This window comes from Onychostruthus taczanowskii, unplaced genomic scaffold (genome assembly GCF_017590055.1).
Source record: "Onychostruthus taczanowskii isolate IOZ18803 unplaced genomic scaffold, ASM1759005v1 scaffold51, whole genome shotgun sequence".
Taxonomy (NCBI): Eukaryota; Metazoa; Chordata; class Aves; order Passeriformes; family Passeridae; genus Onychostruthus; species Onychostruthus taczanowskii.
Genome location: NW_024502680.1, coordinates 966,627 through 992,100, shown reverse-complemented (window position 1 = coordinate 992,100; position 25,474 = coordinate 966,627). Strand labels below are relative to the sequence as shown.

Below are 25,474 nucleotides of genomic sequence, written 5' to 3'. Positions count from 1 at the left end.
CTGCTGGAAAGCAGCTGCTCAGTGATCTCCACTGAACTCCTGCGTGCCTGGGTCCCTCTCAGGTCTGTAGAGCAGCAGATCCAGACTTCACCAGCTACAACCCAGCAAAGCAGAGGTTTTCAGATTCAGACTTCTGCTTCCAGCTAAGCAGGTGCTGCTGGCATGACAGATAAAACGAGCTGGCACAAGGGAAAGAAGGAACTGACAGAAGAAAGCACAGGAGAGGGGAAGCACGGCCAAAAAAAGCGAGAGCGGCTCTTCAAGAAGAGATTTTCTCGACTGAGCCTCTTCTCTGGGCCTCCCAAAAATAAATTGTAAGTACATCCAAGATTATATTTTGCATACATTTACAAAAAAGAAATTTTGTGAGTATTTCCAGAGCAGCTTTGGAAGAGCCACAGACACCTTGTCACCTCTGATTTAACTGTTTCACAAACGAGGAAACAGAGGCTAATTGAACAACTTGAGCTAAAAACTATGAAGTCACTGGCAGCACTAGAGATGAAATTAATTTCTCCAAGTCTTGTGTGTCTGTATGTTTATCTTATATCCACTTCCCTATGCCTCGAGCAAGAGATTAGCAGGGGCAGCATCTTTCTCCAGGTACACACCAGCACTGCCACTGGGACAAACCCACTGTTTCCAGCAGTAATTAAAAAAAATAAATTAAAAATTACTTTGTTGCACCAGAGCTGTAACTCTGCAGCACAATGGAAAATGTCAATGCACGGGCAGCAGCAAAAATCACTGTTCAGCAAAGTTAATGACACTAGGTTTCTGAAAATTCCTAATTAATGTCTGCGTTCCTGCAATAGTGCCTTTATATTTACTCTTTCCAGTTAGAAGGAGAAAAAGGAAAATGAAACAAAAAGACAAACAAATAATAACAATTAATTTTTTTAACCAAAGTAAGCAAAGGCAAAGGTTACTTTGAGCTTACTGCTTTATGGATGTATTTGTTTTGAGTTATCATTATCATTCTTATGGGATTTGAAATTCTCTTCTTGGGTCTTTCTCCCTGGTATTATTCTTCCTTAACATGAAATATACTGAGTGTATGCTAAGATCAAGGAGGGCCTTCCAAAAAGTGTCTTTTCTCATCCAAGAGCTGTTTTCCCTACAGATCTCCTCAAAGGAGTCTGTCTTTGGTAATTATCATGAAATTACTGTCTTAGCAGGAAGTGCACGCAAGTCTCCACAATTACTCAGCTAACTGCATTAGCCTTGATAGCTGCAGCAGCTGGTTGCAGGCTCCACAGAAGATTAAAATACACTAGCAAGAAATGAACCCGAGAGCCAGATTTTTCCCTCAGACTGATCTAATTGCAGCACAATTAATACCAAGGGCTTGGTTTGGGGATTTTTCTTGCTGCACTGCTGAGGAACTGGACAAGAAACATAGTCAAACATCCAAGAAGTAAATTACTGCTGTGAAATGTTCTCTGTTGTTCATCATTTCACTGAAGAGTGCATCTAGGAGGCAAATACAATTGAAACAGTAAACTTCTGTTTTCTGAATATTGATCCTTATTTGTAAGTGATAAATATGGATTTTCCCCAGTTTGACCTAAAAGAAAAAAGAAAAGTCAAAAGTTGAACAGTAATCTAGTAACCTCCCATGGTACTCCCTTGTTAGTGGAGAGAGTCAGCCTCCAGAGTTTACTGGATCTATTCCCACAGACACACTGCATGGCAGTGGGTTTTAAAGGCATCAGGGCTTACAGACCTTCCACAGTGGTGCAGCCAGACCAGATCATCTCTGCAGTCAGCACTGATTCATGAGCTCTGTGAGGGATTGTGTAGGTAGAAAGAAGAGTACATAATTTGATCAGGAGAGCTTTCCTCTCAGCTCTTCCATCTCTGGCCAAGGCCAGTGCAATTGGCCAGTGCTGGCTCTCTGGCCAGCATTGGTGTGCATTGCTGGTGCACACAAGTGGGACAAGAACCTTTGTGATGGTGTAGGGGAGCATGGAGTCAGACCCAGAGCTCTGTGGACTTTGTCTTTGTGCAAACACATGAGGTTCATGCCACAATCATGCACAGAAGAGTTGCACATTGAAGCTCCTATCGCATTAGCTGATGCCACTCCTTCATGGTTTTGTTTAAATTATGAGAATCTTTTAATAATTCTGTGCTCTAAAACTAATGCCTTGTCACTGCCACCACAGCAGCAGAGCCAGACTCTCCTTTTTGCTGCCCATCCCTGCTTTTCCAGGTGGCCACACGGCACCCACTCACAGGGTGTCACAGGTACAGCCTCTGGAAGGGTTGAGAAATCAAATGATTTATGAACTCACTAATTCTTCTGCAGTCCGAACCCATCCAGGAGTGCACGGGCTGAGCTTGTCACCTCTCTGGGTGCCTGTGGTACCGTGCCACCTGTCTGTGTGGCACCGTGTCACCTGTCTGTGTGCCTGTGGCACCGTGTCACCTGTCTGTGTGGCACCGTGTCACCTGTCTGTGTGGCACTGTGCCACCTGTCTGTGTGCCTGTGGCACCGTGTCACCTGTCTGTGTGGCACCGTGTCCCCTGTCTGTGTGCCTGTGGCACCGTGTCACCTGTCTGTGTGCCGGTTGCAGCCCGCAGGGAAGGAGCCCGCTGGCAGAGGACAAGCGGAGGTGCTGGCACAGGAGAGGCGGCAGGCGGCCGCAGGAGGAGCCGTGCCCGCAGCCGCAGCTCGGGGCCCCGCGGCGCTCCGGGAGGATGTGTCCGAGCTGCGAGATCCTGCTCTGCCGGCCCTGCGGGACCCTGCACTCGCAGCGCGGCTTCATCGCCCACAGCCTGCTCGACCACTACGACAGCGCAACGCTGCGCTGCTGAGCGCCCTGCGGGGCACGGGAGCTCTGGGGCCCGAGCGCATGCCAAAGCCAAAGGTGGATCCATCGGGATGAGGATCCCGGCCCGAGCGCATGCCAAAGCCAAAGGTGGATCCATCGGGATCAGGGATCCCAGCCCGAGCGCATGCCAAAGCCAAAGGTGGATCCATTGGGATGAGGATCCCGGCCCCGAGCGCATGCCAAAGCCAAAGGTGGATCCATCGGGATGAGGATCCCGGCCCGAGAGCAGGCCAAAGCCAAAGCAGGCTCCATCAGGGTGAGGGATCCCGGCCCGAGCGCATGCCAAAGCCAAAGGTGGATCCATCGGGATGAGGATCCCGGCCCCGAGCGCATGCCAAAGCCAAAGCTGGATCCATCAGGGTGAGGGATCCCGGCCCGAGCGCATGCCAAAGCCAAAGCTGGATCCATCGGGATGAGGGATCCTGGCCCAGCAGCAGCCCCACGCAGCTGCAGCCACCCCGCAGTTCACTGCACGCATCACTCATTTAACCAGCACAAACCCCGTAAACAGAGCTGCAACCTAAATATTTCTCAGCTGTTAAGGACAGGGAATTGTTTCAGAAATATTCTCCAGAGCCTTCTTTCTCCTCTCAAGGAAACAAAGATTATCCCATTGAGCAGCAAATGCTAGCGTGACGATTTCAGGCAGAGCCACTTGCGATGTCTTTGTTTGCTTCAGTGTTGTTTGTGGTCTGGAATATTAAACGCTTTATTTTTAAATTAACAACTACAGAGATGCAACTTTATGGGGGAAAGGGGCTTCTAAAAGCTGTCTTGGCCAGAAGGATTGCAGCACACATCCCAATTCCCTCCTAGAATTTGCAAACTTTCACGTTTTCAAAATCTCACTTGTGATCCTGCACCTTGCCTTAAAAAGAGCAACAACAATCACAACTCACAAAGTATTTAAGACTCCTTTGAGCTCTTAAAGCCTGACCTGTATTTTCAAGCAGTTCTTCAAGCAGTGCAGTACAGCTCCAGACACCAGGCCAAGGCTCTGGGGCAGGGGTCGGTGGCATTAAGCTCCAGGTGTACCAAAGACTTTACCACAGTGGAATTCCCAAGCACAGGTGAGGGGTGGAATTAGCCTCGGGAACAGATGGTCCCAAGTCTAGCAGCATGCACTTTTCCTCCCATGCCAAGGGGCACACATCTATGTGCAGGATCAATTCCTTGCTCTTTGGTAGGGAAGAGGCTAAACAGACTTAGTCTCCCACAGCCGTTAATATTAAGGGTTCTTTTATTTAGCCAAGCAGAAGAACACAGGCTGGGACGTTTGGACCTTCGTTTGATCTCTCCTTTTCCAAAATTCCAAAGTAACAAGTCCACAGGGAAAAGGTCTCTATGACCTTCCCACTCCTCTTTTGGAGCTGTTCCATTTTTGTTCAAATGAATATCTGGTAAGGTGACTGGAATCCAGATTTTTTTTCCTATCCCTAGGGAATACTTGGCTATGACATCTATTCTTGTGGTTTGTTTCCAGCTTCCCAGGAAAAGGGTTTCAGCAAGAGGAGTTCAGAGACCCATATACAACATTCTGTGCCCCAGAGTATCCTGAACAACAGCGCTCAGCTTCCTTTGTGGAATGTCAGACACTCAATGCTCCTCATGCAAGAGGTACAGAGACCATTTCAGAAACCAGACTGAGCTGCTGAAAGCTCCCAGGGCAAAGCCCATTAGGAATTTCATGCAGGAGAAAGCTGTAGGCAGGACTCACAAACTGGAATGAACCACTGCCAAGTTCCTCCTTTCTGCCCACACTTCACTGGTTCTGTACATTGCCAACAAGTGCCCAGACTTCCTGCCCAAATGCAGACTTCTAAAGCCAGAAATAAGATCTTACAAACACCCTTGTGCTACAAGGGCCTTAATCCCTCCAAAACCACGTTTCCATGGTGCTTGATTGTCACTGCTGCTCATTTTCAAAAGCCAACCAGGACCTGGCAAGCCAGAATTAACTTTCACATTTCTCTGGGACTGCTATTTCTAAACTGGGACCCTTTACAGCTCTCCCAAGAGTAAGCCATACCACTACTTTAAGAAATATAACTTCAACCCCATTCCTCATCATCAAGCAATCCAGAGGAGACTTCTCCAGAGAATCACCTGAGGAAGAGCAGGGTGACAGACTGAATGAAGGACTAGCTCATCACAACAGCATTACTTTAAATCGTTCAGTCTCATACAGTGAAATGAGTTCAAATAGGTCACAAATGAGCCTTTATCCAAGTGTTCCAGAAGGGACAAAACAAGAAAGTTCTCTCAGCATCTGCCTGGTAGGATTTCCTGTGTGGCTTGCTGAAGGACACAACAAGCTCCTCAGGTGGGTCATGAGGCTGGAAAAGCACCCTAGGAGCAGCAGTGTGCAAACTGAGCTCCCTGAGCACAGCAGCTCCCTCCTGTCCCCGATGAATGCTGCTGTGCTGTGCTGTGCTGGCTGAAGGACAGCTGCCAACACGGGCAGAGTGAACCAATGCTCCTGGCAGGACCACCTCTCCTCCCCTCCATCAGCATGGAGTCATGCTTGGGGAGAGTAACAACACTTCTGTTATGCACTGAGGCAGCACCAACAGTTTTGTACTTGATTTCTCAGCAGCTGGTGAATTACTGCACCTTGCCTGCACTGGCTACCAAAGCCTGCTGCAGAGACCTGCTTGGTGCTGAGCCTGCTGCAGAGACCTGCTTGGGGCTGTGTTGGCTGCAGAGACCTGCTTGGTGCTGTGCTTGCTGCAGAGACCTGCTTGGGGCTGTGTTGGCTGCAGAGACCTGCTTGGGGCTGTGTTGGCTGCAGAGACCTGCTTGGGGCTGTGTTGGCTGCAGAGACCTGCTTGGGGCTGTGTTGGCTGCAGAGACCTGCTTGGGGCTGTGTTGGCTGTAGAGACCTGCTTGGGGCTGTGTTTGCTCCTACCACACCCAGGTTCATGTGTGTCCATGGAGGTCAGGCAGTAGAATCACACCTTGAGCTTAGCCTGGCTTTAATCTCATCAGCCTCACCATCCCTTTTGTCTCCACAATCCCCAGAGCCCTGTGCAAACAGTGAAGCCCAACAGCAGCGGGGCACTGTCCCCTCACATGGCAGCACCTACTGACACTTGTGCACCAGAACAGCTCTGCTCCCTCAGCTCTTGGAGTGTCATGCCAGACAAGTCATTTTTTAAATTATTACATCTCAGCAGAGGATTTTGGACTTAGATTTTAAAGCTGGCTCAGACACATAATTACACTAATACAGTATATTGTGAAAGAATAATAATAGAAATACTGATTACACATTTAAAAGATGTAGGCTTGAAACCATCCTACAGAATAAAGCTACAATATAGCCTGACATATCAATTATTAAGAGCCTCTACTATTTAATTATCTGATTTCAATAGCTCTGGGAGATTAAAGAGGAACATTGGACTCTTTTATATGAAATACAGGAATGGGCTCTGTCCAAGGCATTTGCTGGAATGTGACTGACTTGACAACCAACACCACCCCACTGCCAAAAGAACCAATACAAGCACGAGAGGGAAAGGAAGCAGCTCCACAGCTGAGGGGCAAATGCATGGGAGCTCCTTCCCTGGAAATCCCACACAGGACAAGCAGGAGTGTGAAAGCAGCAGTTGTCACCGTTTGTCACAAAATAAATGATTCAAGGTAGAAAGCAAACCCATCAAGTAATCCTGCAATCAGTAATAAACCAGAACAAATGAAGATCATTTACACACTGTATATACCAAATTTCAGCCGTGGTTTTTAAAGCAGCCCAAGCAGCTTTCCCCTCTGCCAGATACAATGAAGGCCTTGAGACGGAAAAGTCATTTTTCCAGTGGACATATACAAAAAATGGCAATTAACATAAGACCATGTGAACTGAAGATTCAACACAAAATCTTTAAATTCTCTTATTATAATCTAACCATTTGATGACTTCTGAATTCAGAAACTGGTCTAAAATATGTTCCAAATCAGCCCAAATTAACTTACCAATTTAGTATTAGAGCTGGATATTGTGAGGAAAGTACAGAAATAATCAATGGACTGATGTGCCAAAATCCAGCCTTCTCTTGAATGACAGTGTCAAAGTCTCCTTTGACTTTCCACAAAGCAGTTCATTTGTTTATTTGTTTTCTGAATGAAAGTCTGCATGCCACAGGCTGTAGCAAGTATGATGAAAACCAGGGAAAGTGGTGATCTTTTTACTAATACAATTCAGCAAACCAGGACTCTGCTCAAAACTTAACATGCAGGCATCACAAGATCAGCTTTGGTGCCCCGGTAAATGCTGCTTCCTGCCAGGTTCAGCCCTGATGGGTCAGCCTGGGAAACACTGCTGTGATATGGGGTCTCTTCTCAGCTATTTGAAGATCAATTCACAGGAGGAAACCACTTCATTGTCTTTGCTGCCAAACACAAAAATAGACCATTTAACTCGGCTCTTTCTTTTCCCATTCTTGTTAATTAATTGCCAAAAGTAAACATAGAGAAGGTAAAGACAAGCAAACACAACACATCCATTGAAGAGCTATCAACAAACACAAACACTGAGCAGAAGCAGTATTTCCCAATCCCCTCTAAATATTCCTCCAGGAACAGAGGCAACGGGATTTTCTCACCATCTCAAGTACTTCTATAACCTGCGTTAAAGTCGCATCCAAAATCCCCCCAACCACCCAAAACCTCTTGAGTCAGTGCAGTGCCCCGGTGGTGCTGGAGGCAGGGAAGGTGCTGCTGCACCTGCAGCTCACAGCTCTCACCTGCAGTGGTGCAGAGGGGAGCCTGGGGCACAGCCTTGAGTCCCACGGGATGCCGGGGCTGGCACAGGGCACCCAGCTGCCCTCGGAGCTGTGGAAGTAAAGGAAATGGAGATGCCAGTGCGCTCCCTCCTGCCAGAGCCCGTCCACACCAGCCCCAGGCAGCCAAGGGGCACTCACCAACTTCATCTCAAAGTCCTGGAAAAGCTGATGTCTCCCTCAGCAAGGCCAGAGATGTCCAAGTGCTCTGTCTCACAGAACAACAGAAGGTGTCCAGGAACGGTTCCTTATGCAAAGTCACATGCTGTGAATTACCTGAGGATGTCATTACTTTTTGCAGAGCTGTCACCTGCATTGCAGTTTCTTTCTAACTTTCTTTCTGCTATAGAAATAATAGTAATTTTAAAAAGGACATGGCACACTTGAAATGCTACTATGTTGTATATAAAAAAAACAGCCCTAAACCAAACAAAACCAACCCACGTTAACATTTGTTACTTTTAGAATATTCTAGAAGTCTTTTCAGAGCGATGAGCCCATAGGGTGAGGAGAAAAGAATCAATGCCCACAGAACTGACTCCAGGTAAGTTCTTAACCTCTAAAATAAACACAGAAACCCCAAAGCAACAAAAACAAAACACTCTCAACAAAGTAAAACCTACTTTAATTAAATTCATACATCATCCAGCATTTCTATGCAGAACAACTGTTTAGTCAAAAAGTAAATAGATATGTTTAATTCTCTTTCAAATGTCCACAAGAATCAAGAGCTACCAGTGCTCCTTGGAGAACGGGCAGTAGTTAAACCTCTCTTGCTGATGTTCAGGAACACTTTGTTACATCTTTTAACCAGCAGTTCCCTATTGCACATAACAAATTTCCTCTCCATTTAAGCACCTAAAAGCCTGGTACCTCATTAAATAAATTAAAACAAATCCAGTTTCTTCAGCAACCATCTTCAACATATATATCTCAGTAAAGCAACATTCCTGCAAGCTTTTAATAAATAGAAAGAGAAGATCAGTGACTGCATTGGTGTTCGGTGGAATGATCTTTCCCCATAAACTCTTGCTTCTCCAACCAGTTGGGGTTTTTGGTATGTATGCTTTAAAAAATCACTTTGTTTTGTACATTTAATGAAAACATCCCTTACATAGGTCAGTACATTTCACAGGGAAGGACTGATCTGAGGCAGGAATTTCAGTGTAAGGCTGGAGGAGCTTCTTGCTGGAATCAAACAAAATTATGCCTCTCTGGGAGCTGAAGGCAAAGCCCCAGAGGCTGAGTGGGAGACTGTAACCAGCGAGGGATTCTCAGGCATCTTTGGAATTGGCCTAACCTTCCTCATTCTGAAGGGCTTCTTTTGTGTGTTAAGTCCGAGGAACAAAGCTGTGCAACCCTGAACATCTGGATGCTGCATCACAGCTGTCAGGCCTCCCCCAGCCTCCACAGCCCCACCCTTCCCTCGGCAGCAGCACAGACGCCAAGCAGCTCCCTGCAGTACAGTGACACCATGGTTGCTATTTACAGTAGAATTAATGCATCTGTGCCAGGAGGGCAGAGGTCATATGAAAAATATACACAATACACTCATTTTTTAGCCAGATTAGGATATATATAAAAAAATTTACTCTTCAAGTCCTAACTTTAAACAAAGAACAGTTCTGTCAGAGGTCTTCAAACCTCCCGAGGATAAGTTAGAGCACATTACCCTAACATATAAAAACAAATATTTACACCTCCATGAAGTACCAAAGAATTTTTAAAAATGCCTCGTAGCTCTCAGCGTGCAAAGTCAGCAGGAACTGATTATCCAGGATGTTCACTAACTGTAGAGACAGTCTTGGAGTCAAGCATTGACAAGCAGAGTGCAAAAGACTCAGAAATTATTTCGGTCCATTTGTTTTCACTGTTGTTTCCTTTCTTGTTTTGGATCATTTCATAGAATCACAGAATGTGCTGAGCTGGAAGGGACCCATCAGGGTCAGAGTCCAACTGCTGGCCCTGTGTGGGGCTCCCCAAGAACCACCCTGTGCCTGAGAGCGTTGTCCCAGCGCTTCCTGAAGTTTGATTGGTCCATACCACAGAAACCCTTTACAAACACTTATCAAAGTAACCTTCAGCTTAGTGCAAATGCCAGAATCTCCTAGGACCTGTAATCCTTTCTGACAGTGTGAGCCATCCAGTTCACTTTAGTAGTCCAACTTTCCCGCAGAGCTTCATCAAACTTTTGCTTGAACTGTTTTAGTGCTTCTTCCTCACTCTTCCCTAAGGCCAGGGAGTCCTAAGGCAACAGGGAAACAAGGACTGTCAGGAATTTTAAAATGCATAGTTAAAGCCTCCTTTACCTTTCAACACAAGCCACAGTGTGTTTTGTTCTCCTTTGACACTTTTTGTGCTTACTACTCATTGAGCAATATATCAATTGGTTTAAATAATAAATCATCCTGGGTTTAAAGATAAAACTGAAAGAGAATGAGGCAAATAATTTTCACCTTTCCAGGTCTATGCTTGTGCATGAGCCAAGATGTAAAATACCCCTGTGGTGACTCCATTTAAGATGCACAGATCCTGAACTTATCCTCTGAGCACTAGGCCTGACTAAAGACCTCGTCCTATAGAGCTGAAAAAGAAAACTTCAAGGACTGTGTGAAAATCTTCATAGAAATGAAAAACAGTGAAAATGTATTAATCTTGGAATCAAAAAACCACATCCTGGAAAAATGCTGAGTCCTGCTGAGCTGTAGCTCTTACTGTACCTTGAGATACTGGATGTCCTTGACAGAGGTGAGCTCTGGCAGCCCTGCAGTCAGCATCAGTGCAAAGAGGGTAATAAATAGGTTGCCGTGCTTGCGCAGGATCAGGTAGGCTTCCTCACAATACTGCCGGAACCTGTGTGAGTGAGCGAGGAGAACAGCAGGGAGATCACACACTGGGAATGTCTGCAACTGCTGTCTGCTTAACTGCTATCTGCAATCTGTTATCTGTCTGACAAACACAGACTGCGCAACACAGCACAGAGAGACAGGGATGCCTGCAGAACCTGTTTGTGCATTCCCACAGACACATCCCACGTCTCTCCAGCGAGCCCTCAGTACGAAACATCGCCAGCTGCTCTTCAGAAAGAACAAAAGTGCCAGAGATGGTCCCACCTCCCTGAGAATTTGTTAGGTGAAGTTCCCTGATGATCCCACAGGGTGGGCTACAGTGGAAAAGCCAAAGCTCTATTGCAGTCCCTCTAATCTCTGTCATTTCTAATTCCTTCCATGGTCAAAACCGAGCCAGCTTCCAGGGCTCGTGGATCACGAGCATGTGGCTCCTTGTGGCCAAGCATCCAAGCGAGGCCATCACGGGGCAGCACAGTGAACCTGCCCTGGTGGACAGGAAGGGCAGGAGGGAGCCTCCTCCTAAGGGCAGTGCTTGAACAACAGTCTGGCAGCCCTGCCTGGAGGCCAGAGCTGCTGCAGGCAGAGCTGAGCCCAGCAGAACCTGCCACCTCCTGCTGCGGGAGATCAACTGCAGAGCTGCAGCTTCTGGTTCTGAAGTCATCTGTGGACATTCCAGCTCAGGGAGAGCAGTAGATAGCCCTGTAAATACATGCTGGCACATTTCCACACAAGTGCAAATAAGCAAACCAGCCCCAGTTATCTCAATTACAAATAGACCAAAGTAACACTCACCGACCAAATTTTTCAGTGTTCCCTGTTTTTCCTTGTTGAATAACATGAATGAAGTCATAGGTGAGTATGAAAGGTACCCGTTCCCTTTTAATTCCAAACTTGGACTTGAAGTTTCCAAGAATATGCCCAAAATCTATATGAAAGAGCTAAAAAAAAACCAAAACCAATCAAACAAACAAACAAACAACAAACAACAACAAAAAGTGAAAAATAATCTCTCCAGTGAAATGTGTCACTTCTCTAATATCTCTACAGGATGCAGGTATCAAGAACAGTTAACTCCTAATGTGACTCTCCAAAACCTGTGGTTTCAACCCTTTGGGAGTATTTGGTCCTAAACCACTTCAAGATTTAAAGTCAGTAATAACATCCATACATTTCTGGGTGACCACTGCAGCAAAAGATTCTCTCGGGTTTAAGATGCTGCTGCCACAGAGAGACAGCTTGGTGGCAGCATCAGACAAAAATGAGCCCAAGGATGAGCCCATGAGGCTGAATATCATCACATCCAAGGCCTTCCCACACAAGGACAGAGGCAAAGGGAGCAGAGCTGAGTTAATCTGAAGGACCCTGTGGAAGCTTCCCCATGTTAGAATTGAGATTAAGGGCATTCCAGCTTTCTTCTAGGAAGTACAAACTTAAAAAGAATACTGCAAAATGTCTGTAAAACTCTCCATTTTATAACCCTTGCTGATTTTCTAGGAAGAATAATTTCAATTAAATCAGACAAGTTACATTATAGGGTAACAATTAAGAAAGGACATGTCTAGGAGCCCCCCCAGGTTCTGAGTGCACAGCATTGTGCTGGTGCTGGGTTCCACACTGAGCATTTCTGCAAGGCTGAGCTGCACAGACTCACTACAGAGAAACCACACTGCTCCAAAATGCAGTTTGTGGATTTTTAAGGGTGGTCTTTTGCAAGATACCCTAAGACCACTTTTATTCAATGAATCTGAACCACCATAAGGCTTCTTGGATGTTCTGTAAAAACTCTGCAGAACAGTCTCTCTCCATACAGAATTGCTGATGGACCAGGCTGTGCTCTGTCTTTCACCCAACATTACATTTCCTTTCCTTGAAGCTCTCTCCAACCCTCAGTGAACCACAGACATCGGTTCTAACCATGTGTGCCTTTCTTTTCATCAAGACACCAAAGAAATTACAAGTTCTCAAGAGAACTCTTCCACACCAAGGTCACCAAAGGCATTCTACCTACAGAAAGAATTTTTACCTGCCCATTTTTCCTGACCATGATATTGTCACTGTGTCTGTCACCAATTCCCAGCACATACGTAGCTACACAGTAGCCAGCACAAGACAGAGTAAATTCTTCAATGGCTCGATCCAAGTCCTCTCTGTAACCACAGAGAAAATTGTATTAGTGCACACTGTTGGAATTCATGTTATGCTTTGGCCTCAAAAAGGATTTTTGCTTGTTTAAACCAGAAGTACATTAGGATGCTGCAAAACCAGAATTACTTGAGAAAAAAATACTGTCAAGGTAGCTGTGGAGATCAAGCAGATGGAAGGCAACATCAAGGCTTAAGACCCATCTAGTTTCCTTGGGTTTGTTTGTGCTGCCAAATTTAATATAACTTACTCAACAGCACACAGCCAAAATGCTGCAAATGCCAGGCCCAAGGGTACCATGAATCTCAGGCAGAATTTGACATGCTAGAAAAACAATTAGCAAGAAACCACACCTTCCTTCAGAGTGAAAGAGAAACTTCAGAGGAATTTTGTATCTTACACTATAGCTGAGAGAAGAAGTGTAGAAATTACCCTAAATTGTATTCCTTCAGCCAGTTCAAGAGCGCGTCCTTGTTGAAGGCAGCAGCTGCAGCAACGTTGCTGCTGTTTAACTGAATGTCAGCAATGGTTTCTGAGCTAGAAACAGCCTCAATGAGGCCAGAGTGATCTCCAGTTGCTAAACAGCCATAGGGCAGTATCCTGCAAGGAAACACAGAACCATGTCAGAACCTAAAACTGTAAAATGCTTCTTTAGTGTATTCATGTTTGGAGATGGCTGAATGCTCATGTGAACAGTAAACTCTCAAGGGGTAATATACAGGAATTGCTTGTAAAGGTTAAAGACCAGCAATACATTTTAAACTGTTCATTTTTCCTATTTTGTATATAGATACACAGAAGAGAGACACTTTAAAAAGCTTAATTTTTCCTTTTTACTGGAACCGAGTTTCTTGTAACTTCCCAGGACGAGCCACAGAGGGAGCCCTGTGCCTGCATTTGTGAATTCCTGCCCGGACAGACCCTGACCTGCTCCAGTTCATTACCCATAAATTATTGCTGGAAATACAAAAGAGCATCTTATCCTTTTCCACCATCTTCCCACTTCAAAGGAAAATGCTATAAGTCCTTCTTAATATTAACATAAAGAATGTTTTCCAGCTCATACTAAACTGAAGTACAGAAACCTAATGGAAAACAGGAATACATCTCTTAACTGGCTTGGTAACTCAGAACACACCTGTGCATTCACACACTGTGACCAGTGAAAATACCTCTTACCATGTCAGTGCATTACAGTGAGACACAGTTAAAGATAAAAATCAAGCAGAGATGTGCATAAATATCTTTTCCCAATACATTTCCTCCCTCCAGATGCTTAAAAAGCTAAACAGAATGGCAACACCCCATGAGATGGGAGCTCAGCATTTGCAAGGGAAACTTACAGCAAACATTTCAAAGGCAATGCATCACAAATTGAGCTGTCTGCTCTTGTGCCAGGCAGCCCAGGCCAAGAATATAATCTCAGTTGTGGTCATGGTCCATGGCTAAGAGAATGAATACCAACAAAAGTCTACACTGCAGCACACAGGTATAGACCAGCACTCACTGACTACAGAGCTGTATAAAACAACTGCAGGACATGAAAATTGATGTGTGTACTACCTTCAGACACAGACACACACACACACACACATATGTATAAAGCTTCACTGCTGATGAAGCTGTAATTAGTATTTAGATATAAAACTATATATATTTATATACATATATATATATATATATATATATATAAACTTTAACATAAGATATTAAATTTAATAGCTACAAAGCATAACCACATCTCTTAACTGACACAGCCTATTATTCCAAGCCATGGAAGAAAAATAAATAAAATTCCTTACAAAATTAAACACAACTTTTTTGCCTTATAGCTATCAGGGAACTGAGCAGTTCTCCACCAAAGGAATAACACAACTGGAGTGGTGCAAGTGCTGATGCCTTGGAGTGGCTACCTAGAACAGAGGCTGGACAAGATTAAGAGAATAAAGTGGGTGTTTATTGAAGGCCCTCAATACCACCCTGGGCAGTCACAGCCTCCCAGAGGCTGCACCCAAGATGGACAATGGGCACCAGTTTTTCCGACAATTCTAAGTTTGGTCCATTTACATACCAGGGGTTAATCCTCCAATTACAGCTTCAGCTAATGAAGTCATTTACTCCCAGTTTGCTCCCCCAATTCATTTTTGTTTGTACTTTTGGGGCCTGAGACAGTAAAGTATCCTTGGATCTCAGGTCCAGAGGAATTGTTTTGTCTGACCAAAATGTGAAGGCAGTAACTAACACTGTGTATGGAGTTTGGAGTTATGCACTAATGCAGTACAGGATCTGAAAAATATGAAAGCTAAAATCCTAAGGCATCAGAAGCAGTACAGATATAGACTGGGATTCTTCCCTACTGGCAACAAAGTGCACTGAAAACCAGAGGGTATTTCAAGAGCACTCAACTTCAAAACAACAGCCGAAGTACAGGCTTGGAACCTTCTTCCCGTTTCTGTCCGGAGCCCTGCCCAGTCCCAGCCCTGTCCCCAGAGCAGAGCTCTCCAGGAGCTGGGATGGTGGCTGGGATTGCCTCTGGGCATGGGGAAGCTCTGCCCATCCTTATCACCACACCAGAAACGGCAGCCAAAGCCGGCCAGGTTAAAGTGCACACTGGCCTCCTTCCATGGCACCGCAACCCACCCCGCTCGCGGCCGAGCCGGGCACGCGGCCAACAACTTCCCCTCCAAAAGCAGGCAATGATGAAAGCCTGCAGCCCCTGGAGGGCTGTGTGCTTACAACTGCAGGAAAAAACATCCTTGTCAGAGAGACAGTTTGACAGGAGTCAAGTTAGGGACAAATCCTCTGGGCCCTTTCCATCTCATCCTGGTCTTTCTGACTTCAGCATCTGTCAGCAGGATATGCTCTCTGCTTTTTAAAGCCAGCAAAAGCCATGGCCAGATCAATACTGAAATCCTGGGTAGGACAGAAAATTCTCTTCACTCATTTAAAACAGTTCTTTACTTAAAGTGTTAAATTCACCAAACCAGTGCCCTTCCAAACACAAAATACTGGTGATTTATCAACACGTTCTCTGTAACTTCAGGTCCAACAGTTTGAAAATGATGACATGTTAAAGAGTTGTAACAAATACATTTTCCAGTATGTGTGTGAACTCTGATTTCACTCATACACAGCCATGTAACCTCAGATCTCACACATGTAAGGGAGACGAAAACTGAAAACCTACTATAGACAAGCACTGAAACGAAAAAGTGTTTTGGAGAATGTCCTGCATCTGGTCAAAAAGTAGCCAAGTATTAAAATACTTTTATGACAATTTACCACAGCAAAGATGACTTGGCATAGATCAAACTCCTCAAATTCATGATTTTCTGTTGCTGTTACTTTGCTCATTTCTCCACTAACACAACTTTGATGCTATAAAAGAGCTAAAGGAACCCAAACACTTTCTGACACAAAGGTTTTCCTGAGAGGTGCAGCACCACAGGCACCACAGCATCCTTGGGAATACAGACGTTGTGCTCCTCTGCTGCGACATGTATTTGTAATAGGCCATCTACTTCCTGCTCAGTGTGTTCAGGTACAAGTTTCTCTTAGAAATTAAGGCGTGGGGATTAACTAAAAAATATACTTTTTGCTTTGTTAATTTCTCTCTGCTACTTGGATGGTGTTTGAGGTGAACTGACCAAAGGCAGACTCCTCTAAGTGTCAGTGTTTGTCTCGGTGCTGGTCCTGTTCTGGGAAGCAGATCCACCCTCCGTCCCAGGCTTTCCTCAGCTGTGCCCACACAGGGAGAGCCCAGGATGAAGGATTTACAGGAGCATATAGTGCCATCCTCCTGCACACAAGTGTCCCCTCTGATACATCCCCTGCCCTGTTTGTCACCCACAAGACAAATCAGTTGGCAGTTAAACAAACAAGCAAACATTTCTCCTCCTTCAGCTCTCAAAAAATCAATAAAGATTTGGCATTCCTCTCTAGAGTTGAGAAATCCCACCAGGAATATAGTGCTTGCTTTAGAGACAGACTGAGCTTAGGTTTCATTTTCAATCACTGCTAGAGAACTGAGTGTGGACTGCAGTGCAATTAGAAGGGAACTGATCCTGTCCCCAGCTCAGTGGTGCACTGGCTGCCATTTGATCCATGCCTCATGGAAGCTGGACAATCTGCTTGTGACAAAACAGGACTGGATGGGGAGCAGCAGCAGCCAGAGCTGCTCTGACACTGCTGGCATGGGTGAAGCCCTGCTTTTACTTGGATGGAGTTACTAGACTCTCCACAGTGGATAGAAGTTGAAAAGTGCAAAATCCATTGTGCATCCACAAATGGAAATAACTTCAGGGAAACTAAGGATGATACAGGGCAACAAGCAAGGACTGCACTCTTTGGTATGGGCACATGGCACTGTATTTTCAGGAAAGCAGCTCTTTGACAATACTTTTTCAGCTGATATCATGCTTCTCACCCACGCAAAAAGTAACCACTGAGTTCTGACTCACGAACATGGCAAAGAACTCACTCCACCACTGCTGGTTCATGGATTCTGGAATTGTCTCTTCTTGAGAGAGATGTAGGCTATAAACACAGGGATGCCAAAGCCTCACCCTCCTGGCGGTGCCCTCATGCTCTGGGGTTCTGAGTGCTGTTTTGGCCAATTCTCTTCTCAAGGAAGGTTATTTCAGAGCCTTCTCTTGGCAAGTGCCCAATTACTCTCTTTGACAGACACTGAACTGTAACCCTGCCTCAATCCCAGGATTTTATTTCATAATGGTAACTATGACAGGATGAATGGAAGGAAGATGCTCCCAGTTAAGCAAACAAATTGAAGAGGCCAAATATAGAACTTCAATTCTCACTAGGAACTTCCCCTTTCTACTTTTTTTTTTCTTCACAGAGTTTTAAGAAAAATCTTGGACATCAGAGCTACTTTTTGGTTTTCCTTTGTTGCATTTAAAAGAAAAAGACTTAGTCAGGAAAAGCATATTTGATGACTCTCATCACTATTCCTGTTTGCTAGGCATGGTGTGTGGCCCAGGCTGGAACCACAAACAGCTTCTGGCAAGGCAGCTACTGAGGAATGCTGCATCTGGGATTCCACAGCTGCCAGAGGCTGTCCTTGCCCCCAAATGCTGGATCAGCCTCCTCAAAGTCAATTTATAATGACATAAATGACCTAAGGTTTCCTCAAGTCAGTGTTCAACTTCACAGACACTCAACCATCTCATCAGAACTATATCTTTCCAGAAACAATTTGTAATTCACATTTCCACCTTTCCTTAAGCATTCTAGGTAACAAATTGATAATTTTACTTACCTGTGCTGATGTTACGTGCCTTATGTAGTGCCCACTACTATACTTGAACCATAAAAATTTGAAAAGAGCCCCAAGAATCTAAATTAAGTATTTCAGGCAATATTTAAGTATAAGTACTTCTAGACTTGTAAACAAAATTTAAACACAGAGGATTACAGCTCTTGAAACAGGCATACAAAATTTATTTTATGGCTAAAAATGGTTTCTAATAATATGACACCCAGTACCTTCTTTAGGACTACTTTCCTAAAGTGCAATTAGAATTTGTGAATTATGTTACCTAAAACTGGTTCATAAATTTGGGTGGAAAGGTTTCCCATGTACTAGAGGGCTGTGTGATAATGACTGATACTGTTGCTCTTAGGAATATTCCAGTATTCATTAAAAAAAAGTCACGTTTACCTTATCAAGGACACAAAAGTAAGACAGCTGCTTTGCAAGACTTTGGAAGACACAAAGATATTTCCAGATAGAAAAATGCATTCTGGTATCCAAGCAGTGTTTTACTAACAAGAGAAAGTGACTTCAGAGTTGCAGATGTTCCCAGGGGCTGTAAGTGCTGGTGTGAGCAGCAATGAGAGCTCTGCTCCCAGCAGGAAGGAGCAGAGGTAACGCTTCCCACAGCCTGCTCACCTTGGCCATGACAGCTGGAGCCTCTGGGCACCCCGAAAGTTGTGCAGAAAAAGGACAGTGGGGCAGGTGCTAAACCCAGGAAAGCTTTATTTCTCAAAGCAGACCCTCCATCCAAAGAAAGCAGCCCTCGGGAGCTCCTTACCGGAGATCCAGGCCAGCCTCTTTCCACAGAATGTCCATCAAGCGCAGAATCTGCAGCGTCAGCATGTCCTGCCGGAGATCTGCAACGAGAGGTGACACCACTGCTTCCACTCCTCAAACTTCCTCAAGTTCCCAAGGCCTTCAGAAAAAGGCATCTAAAAATACTCACTCAGCCTAAGGGTTATAGTGGTATTAATCATAATTACATCCTGACTGGCAGTGTCTACGCCTTGAAACTCAATCAGAAGATGCTTAATTTGTTTACTGATGTCAGAGTTATTCATGTTTACTTTATGGCAATACAGAACAATACCAAATAACTCAAGAGCAAACATGCCAGTGAAGAAGGAAAAGGAAAAATGGAAAGTTCCTAGCATTGCTTACCATCACCATTTTTAAAGATGATCCCTACAAGATCTCCTCCAAACATTTTGTTGTTGTACACTATCCAGAGAGGCTTCATTTTAGAATCCATATATCTACACTTCTCAACACTGGAAGAAAACATGACAGAAGTATTAGTCAAACAGGAATAATTCACCTGAAAAGATCTAAACATGGTTCAGAACATAAGAAAACAGGTAGACTTCCAGTCTGGAAGTACTTAAATGCTCTGTCTGCTTTCATTCTGCTGCTATGTCACGAGCATTCACCAAGCTATGAACACATTTGTGACATGTGGAATGTATTTGATACTGACTGGTGAATGTATCTCTACTGCTTAAATCAAGCACCCGCATTTTCTGAGAAAATTGTTTTCTTTATATCCTTTCCCTTGAATTTTTAGACTTTACATTTAAGTGCTGTGGAAAGTTTTGTAGCCTTTGTGCTTATTGTTAAAAACAGAAGCCAGGAATGCAGTCGAATTCATTTTTAGGCTTACATTTAAATATGTTTAGCCATGGCTAAACATAGCATTGACTAAGACAATATTAAGTTTCATGGTGGATCACACAAATCTTCTAATTTAACTGATACCTTAACCTCAGAAGATGCCCAGCAGAGCTTCTGTCACTACAGAAGAAGGTCCCTGTTGGCAACATGTGCTGAACAATGCAGCCAGAGGAAGTTCAGACACAGATGTGTTCCTCTTCTACTGTTTCCATGCAAAGCCATGGTGAAATTGTGCTCATTCTTTACTTACTGCAGTTCTGAGAGTATAACAGAAGGATTCAGAGGAGACTGGAGGTCAGAAAGGGCTTCTCTGTAAGCATTTTGTTTCAAACACGTGTGCATTGCATCTTTGCCTTTTGCTTTGCTTTGCTTCATGGCATTCAGCTTAATTAGACTATTTAAAGTCTTCATTTTATTGAGGGCTTCCACCTGAAAGAGATATTTTATCATTAAAAGTTATTGCTCTGACTTGAGATGTAACAATGTGAAATCCCATTTCACAACAAAACCAAGTATTAAATAATTCTACAACTTCGTAAAAATGGATGGAAATTAAGTTGCTTGTGTTTCAGAAATACCATTTTCATAATTAACAGAGACACTGATGAGATGAAAGCTCCTAAGCTTTGAGTCACTTTTAAAAGCATGACTTAACATTTCCAAAAAAACGAATGAGGCATTCTAATGTATGACACATTAACACAAATTCCTTCTTCAAAGTACAGTTTTTAGTTCCCTATTTCAACAAAGCACATAACATAGGTGCCCCCTTAGGCATACAGAAGTAACAGAAATATTGATTATTTCATCCTCTAACAAACTGAGACATTGCTGGAGATGAGCTATGGATGCAGATACTTAATTGTTCACATTAAGTTGCATCCAACAAGGAATGGCCATGTGACCACTTGCAGACAATTTTCACATAACAAAGTCTTAAATGTGTCTCATTAAAATCCTGCTTAAGTCAGGCAGAACACAAAAGCTTTAATTGGCTACAGTGTTCAAAACAGCATCTCAACTAAGCAAAGTTTTACCTTAGAAGTGTGTAAAAAGTCAAGACAATTATTTGCAGTAATACAGGTGGGTTTAACTACTTTTCCCCCTTCTGTTTTGCAAAGTTTTTTACTGTTCCAAAATCTCTAAGGAAATTGGTGATGTAAATGTGTAACACTGAAAGAGCAGAGCCTTTGACAAACCTAGATAGCACATACAGCAAATACAACTTCTACACCTAAGCAACTTTTTGACCAAATAGTTCTAACAATGAGCTGTGTTTGCACCAGTAAGGTGCTGAGCAATACACAGATTCTGTAGCAAACAGCAGCAATGTAACAATTATGAAAGCTCTTTTCTATACAAGGAAGCTTCAGCCTGACTTACAAGGTGCTGAGTCAAAACTCACCCCTCCCACAGCCTGAACCCTGCCAGGCAGGATGCTGTGGAAATTGTATGGAGTTTGATTATAAAACTGGGCAGTGGAGAGCTGCCAGGTCAGCCATCTGTCAAAACCAAAAGGGCTCTGCTTTTCCACTATTCTAGGAGCTGTACAAACATCAGTGACAAGGGAACAAAATGGAACCTGTGTTGTACAAACAGGAACTTTTTGAAGTATTTCTACTTTGAATTTCTTCCGTGTTTGCACAGTTGGGAATTTTCTTGCCCCTTCTTTGATTGTACTGACATTTGCTTCCTGTAGAGTGCACAAAAACTTTACTGACCTTACATCTATTGCTTAAAGCATTTTGCCACCTACTCTTTTCATGATTTTGACAATGCTAATGAGCACACATGGAAGAGATGGTCTTTTCCACGTCCTGTGAGCTGCAGCAAGAGAGCACAACAGAACATCCCAGTTCCAAATGCTCCCAAAGCAGTTTCTGTGCACACAAACACCACCATCAGTTACTCATCCACTGAGTGAATCTCTGTGGCCTGATACAATAAATACTTTAACTCCTAAGAGAGACCATTTTTCAAATATTTTTAAGATCACAATCTAAATTAACTCACTAAAACCACATTAGATACTTGAAACACTATTTGTGAGTGTCTCTTAATGACATGGTGATACAATTATTAGTGCTTTCAAAAGCAAACCTCTTGTACTTATTAGGGTATTTAAAAGCAAACATATCTCTCCTTTGTTCTCTCTTTGTGTGTGTGTGTGTGTGTAAATGACAGACCTATATTAACACTAAAATGAGTATCTGGGTAATTTGCAACATCTTTTAACCAAAGCAAAAGCTGCAGAAGTAGTCCTGGAGTAATCTAGGTAAAATTTAGAACAAGCTACTCTTAACAGGGAGAAAAACTTGAAATGTACAGAAGCCCTTCTTCAGTTAATCCAGAATCTCTTGTGTCCAGAATACACAGACAGTGCTGAAGGTGTCTCACAGGTCTTAGAGCACTGTAAAACCAGCTCCCTGAGCCCCACAGCCCTGGCTGCCTTCTGTGCCATGGAGGCTGCTCCATCACTCAGCCCCTTTAATTACCTGTCTCACTCATGCCTCCTTCTCCTCCACGCTGCCCAACTTTGTCAAGGCAGCCAATACCCCCCAAGAGCAATGGAGTAAGGATGGGGGCTCCAGGCTCGGACAGATCAGGATGACAGGAAAGGGAAGGGAAGGGAAGTCACTACCTGTTTAGCCAGCACCTTCATGTGAGCCACACTGCCCCTGCAATAAGCCTCCAGTATCAGACCGAACTGCACCGACACGGCGGGGATGTGAACCTCCGACCTGCCGGGGGAAAAGCTGCTCATCAGAGCACAGCATTCACACAACTGCACCCTTCCAGTCACTCACAAACCCAAAACAAACACAAAAAACCCCAAAACAAACAGTAAAACACCTCATGGTTGCATCAAACATTAAAACACCTCATGGTGATGTAGCTGAAACAAGCCAGATTTCCTGTGAGATGCTAGAGCCCCTCTGTGCTGGAGACGATGAGGACAGGCCAGTTTGGATGCAGGATCCTCGTTTCAAGCCCAGGACTTGACTTTTACTCTGGGGGCAGCAGGGCTCGTGCCAAGAGGTGGTGACTGAATACCTGCTTCAGGACCCCCTTTTATTCAGAGCAGCTCTGAGAAGTCACTGACTTTAAATCACACATTCTCCATTCTTTGTAAAGGAAAAGCCCAATTTTCCTGAAGGAGAACACTTTGAAACAAACCACTGAACTTTGTATCAGAGCCAATTATCCTCCAAAACATTTTCAGGTAACACTTGCTCTTTTTAACTAGAAATATTAAAATTAATTGTGCTCTAAAGACAGAATCAACCTATCCAACTTATTCCAGTCCATTCTACAAGGCTTCTGCCATTCATGAAACTGCTCATCAAAAGTAGTAAGAATACACAGAACAGCTTTTATTTTCTGTTAGACTTGCAACAATAATAATTTTCCCCAACTGTGAGGTATAAATATTGTGCTTTTACTGCACCCACAGTCAAAACAAACACTAGGGGTATTTACAAACCTAACTCATCAGGTAGTCAGAGTTAAATAGTTTGGAATACTTTCATCCAAGGGTACATTACAGACCACTCTAATTTATTGTTAATGAGAGGTCTGATCTATAGATGCCAAAGATAAAGACATGAAGAGGAGTTGTGGGGCACTATGACTATGACTCATTTAGAAAAATCCTCAAGAAATCATACTTGGAAGCCCAATCATGCTCAATGGTTTCAGAAAGATGAAAGGAAAACCTCCTACCTCAGGTGCCAGAACAACATCTGTCCTATCCTGCGATTGCCGAGTGCTCTTTCCAGGAGAAACCTGGAGAGTGCACAATCCAGAAAAGGCTCATACTTCAGGACTTGCACAAGTTGGAGAAGATACTGAGAGAGTTCTTCATCACTAGAATGATGTACATAAAAGATCAGTGATACTTTAGAAATTCAAGTGCATATGACAAACCCAGCAATGACAGGATTTGGTTTAATACCAAGAGTGTCTCCCAATTTTTCCATCACACAAAGAAGGACAACACACAACTTAGTGCAACTTCCAGATGGAAATAATTCCAGATGCATTCTTAGGATGGAATTCTAAGCAGCTAAATTCCTTGTTTGGATTTGACAAGAAGTCAAAATAATTTATTTTTTTTACCCCAAAAGTCTATCCTTGACCATTAAAAATTAATCACTAAACTATTCACCACAGAGAATTCAGAATTCAAGGACAGGAAATGAGCAGTAATGATAATGTTACACAAGTTCTGCCCTAGGTTACAGAGGAGAGCAAATGAAATGCAATACGGAAAGAACTGCAGAGAATGAAGAAATCTGTGAATCAAAACCAAATCAGTAATTCTCTGATTATTTACTGCATGCTACAGCTCACATTCCTATTAAATGGTACAGCAGAGTGGAGGTGGCTGGGTGCCAGGTGTTACAGTACTTGACTCCAGGCATATTCCTCCCTTTGTTATTAAAATGTTTCTCTCAGAGTATCTCAGTCTCCTTTGCCCAAGAAAGGGATGAACACTCAGTCCTCTCTGGGACAAAGGTGCAGGGGTGTTCTCCTTGCAACATGGAAAATAATCATTTCCTACAAGGTGGCAGAATAAGGTGGTTTTATTTAACTGCCAGTGACACTACCCAGAATTCAGACTGCTTTATTTGGTCACCTATCCATGGCAGGCAGTGTGTTCAGCTCTTTCCACCTGAGGTTCTTTTATCCTGTGAGCAAAAAAACCAAAGTTTGGCACCCCAGAAACCCTCACCTACCTCATCTGCCTCAAACAGCCCACTGCATATTCCCTGACATACTGGTCAGGGTAGTTGAAATCCAGCAGCTCCAAAGCCTCCCTGGGCAGCAGCTTGGGCCAGATCTGCAGGAGGGCCTGGAGCTGTTCCAAAAAAAAGGCGACAGGTAAGGACACGGGTGGGTCTCACTGCTCATAAAGGCACTCCAATGAACAGAAGATGGTGACCAGCTGCCATGGGATGGGGGTGCAAAAAGGAGAGAAATATTTTGGGGTAACTGGGCCCACTTCTGATTAAGTTTCTTACTCTTTAAAATGATGCAGATTATTTTTAGTCTGACAAACATGCTTCTTCACATGCAGACACAATGCACAGTAAACAAAAATTAGGTAACAACAGATATGTATGGTTTAAAAACAGATATTCAATAAAAATAAGATGTTTTGTAAGTGCTCTCATAAATATATAACCATTTTGGTAACAGTGGAAGTTTTCTGCTAAGGATAAAAGAAAGGGTTTTGTTGAGAGAGAGTTTTCTTTACCAAAAATATTTGACAAACTCAACTGATGGAGCCTTTTTGAACATTCACTGTGAATAGTAATGAGCTTAAATTGAAAAAAAACCAAACCAAAACAAAACAAAGAGTCAGGTTAGATATTAAAACAAATAAAGAATCTCTAGACTGATGACAATAATGTGCTGGAAAAAATTACAGAATACAGTGATGAGTAACTTTGAACTACCAAAAAGAACAACATTTAGAGGCCTCACAAAATAAAATTATCTTATTGCATTGTTATGAAGCTCACAGCTACCTGCTGAGAGAAATATGTATAGAGTTGTATCACTGAAACAGTACACTATGGATACAAATAAACACTTTAATGCACATTAATATAAATGCATATTAGTATAAATTCATTGTATCAACAGCACAAGATGTTCCTTTCTGTAGGAACAAGTCATGATAATAATAATACCCTCCCCTACAAATTAGGTAACACAAGTTATTTTATATTTCAATAGCACTTACAAAATCTGAATAATTAGGATGATCTTGTTTTTCTCCTGATTTCATAATGACTTTACAGCAGTGAAAAACCTTTATTTCTACTCTGTCACACATCAGCTCCTGCTTCCAGTTCCAGCAGGACAAACACGAGTTCACATTCTCAGCCCACATTTAACAGGCATGTTCATAAC

General features: G+C 43.5%; 1 protein-coding gene across 4 annotated transcripts in view; it reads right to left on the bottom strand.

Annotated features, from left to right (window-relative positions):
• Nucleotides 1-8,226: 8,226 nt before the first annotated feature.
• The window catches only part of PIK3CB (phosphatidylinositol-4,5-bisphosphate 3-kinase catalytic subunit beta), a 67,990-nt gene continuing 50,742 nt past the window's right edge, over nt 8,227-25,474 (bottom strand). For all 4 annotated transcript variants that reach the window (XM_041416304.1, XM_041416305.1, XM_041416307.1 and 1 more), the window contains 11 exons: nt 24,292-24,413; nt 23,276-23,419; nt 22,194-22,293; nt 19,803-19,981; nt 19,043-19,152; nt 18,660-18,738; nt 13,042-13,209; nt 12,491-12,614; nt 11,260-11,405; nt 10,339-10,471; nt 8,227-9,863 (listed from right to left, as the gene is read on the bottom strand). In XM_041416304.1, coding sequence (XP_041272238.1) covers nt 9,726-9,863; nt 10,339-10,471; nt 11,260-11,405; nt 12,491-12,614; nt 13,042-13,209; nt 18,660-18,738; nt 19,043-19,152; nt 19,803-19,981; nt 22,194-22,293; nt 23,276-23,419; nt 24,292-24,413 — 1,443 coding nt within the window. In that variant the 3' untranslated portion in view covers nt 8,227-9,725. The remainder of the gene's footprint in view (nt 9,864-10,338; nt 10,472-11,259; nt 11,406-12,490; nt 12,615-13,041; nt 13,210-18,659; nt 18,739-19,042; nt 19,153-19,802; nt 19,982-22,193; nt 22,294-23,275; nt 23,420-24,291; nt 24,414-25,474) is intronic.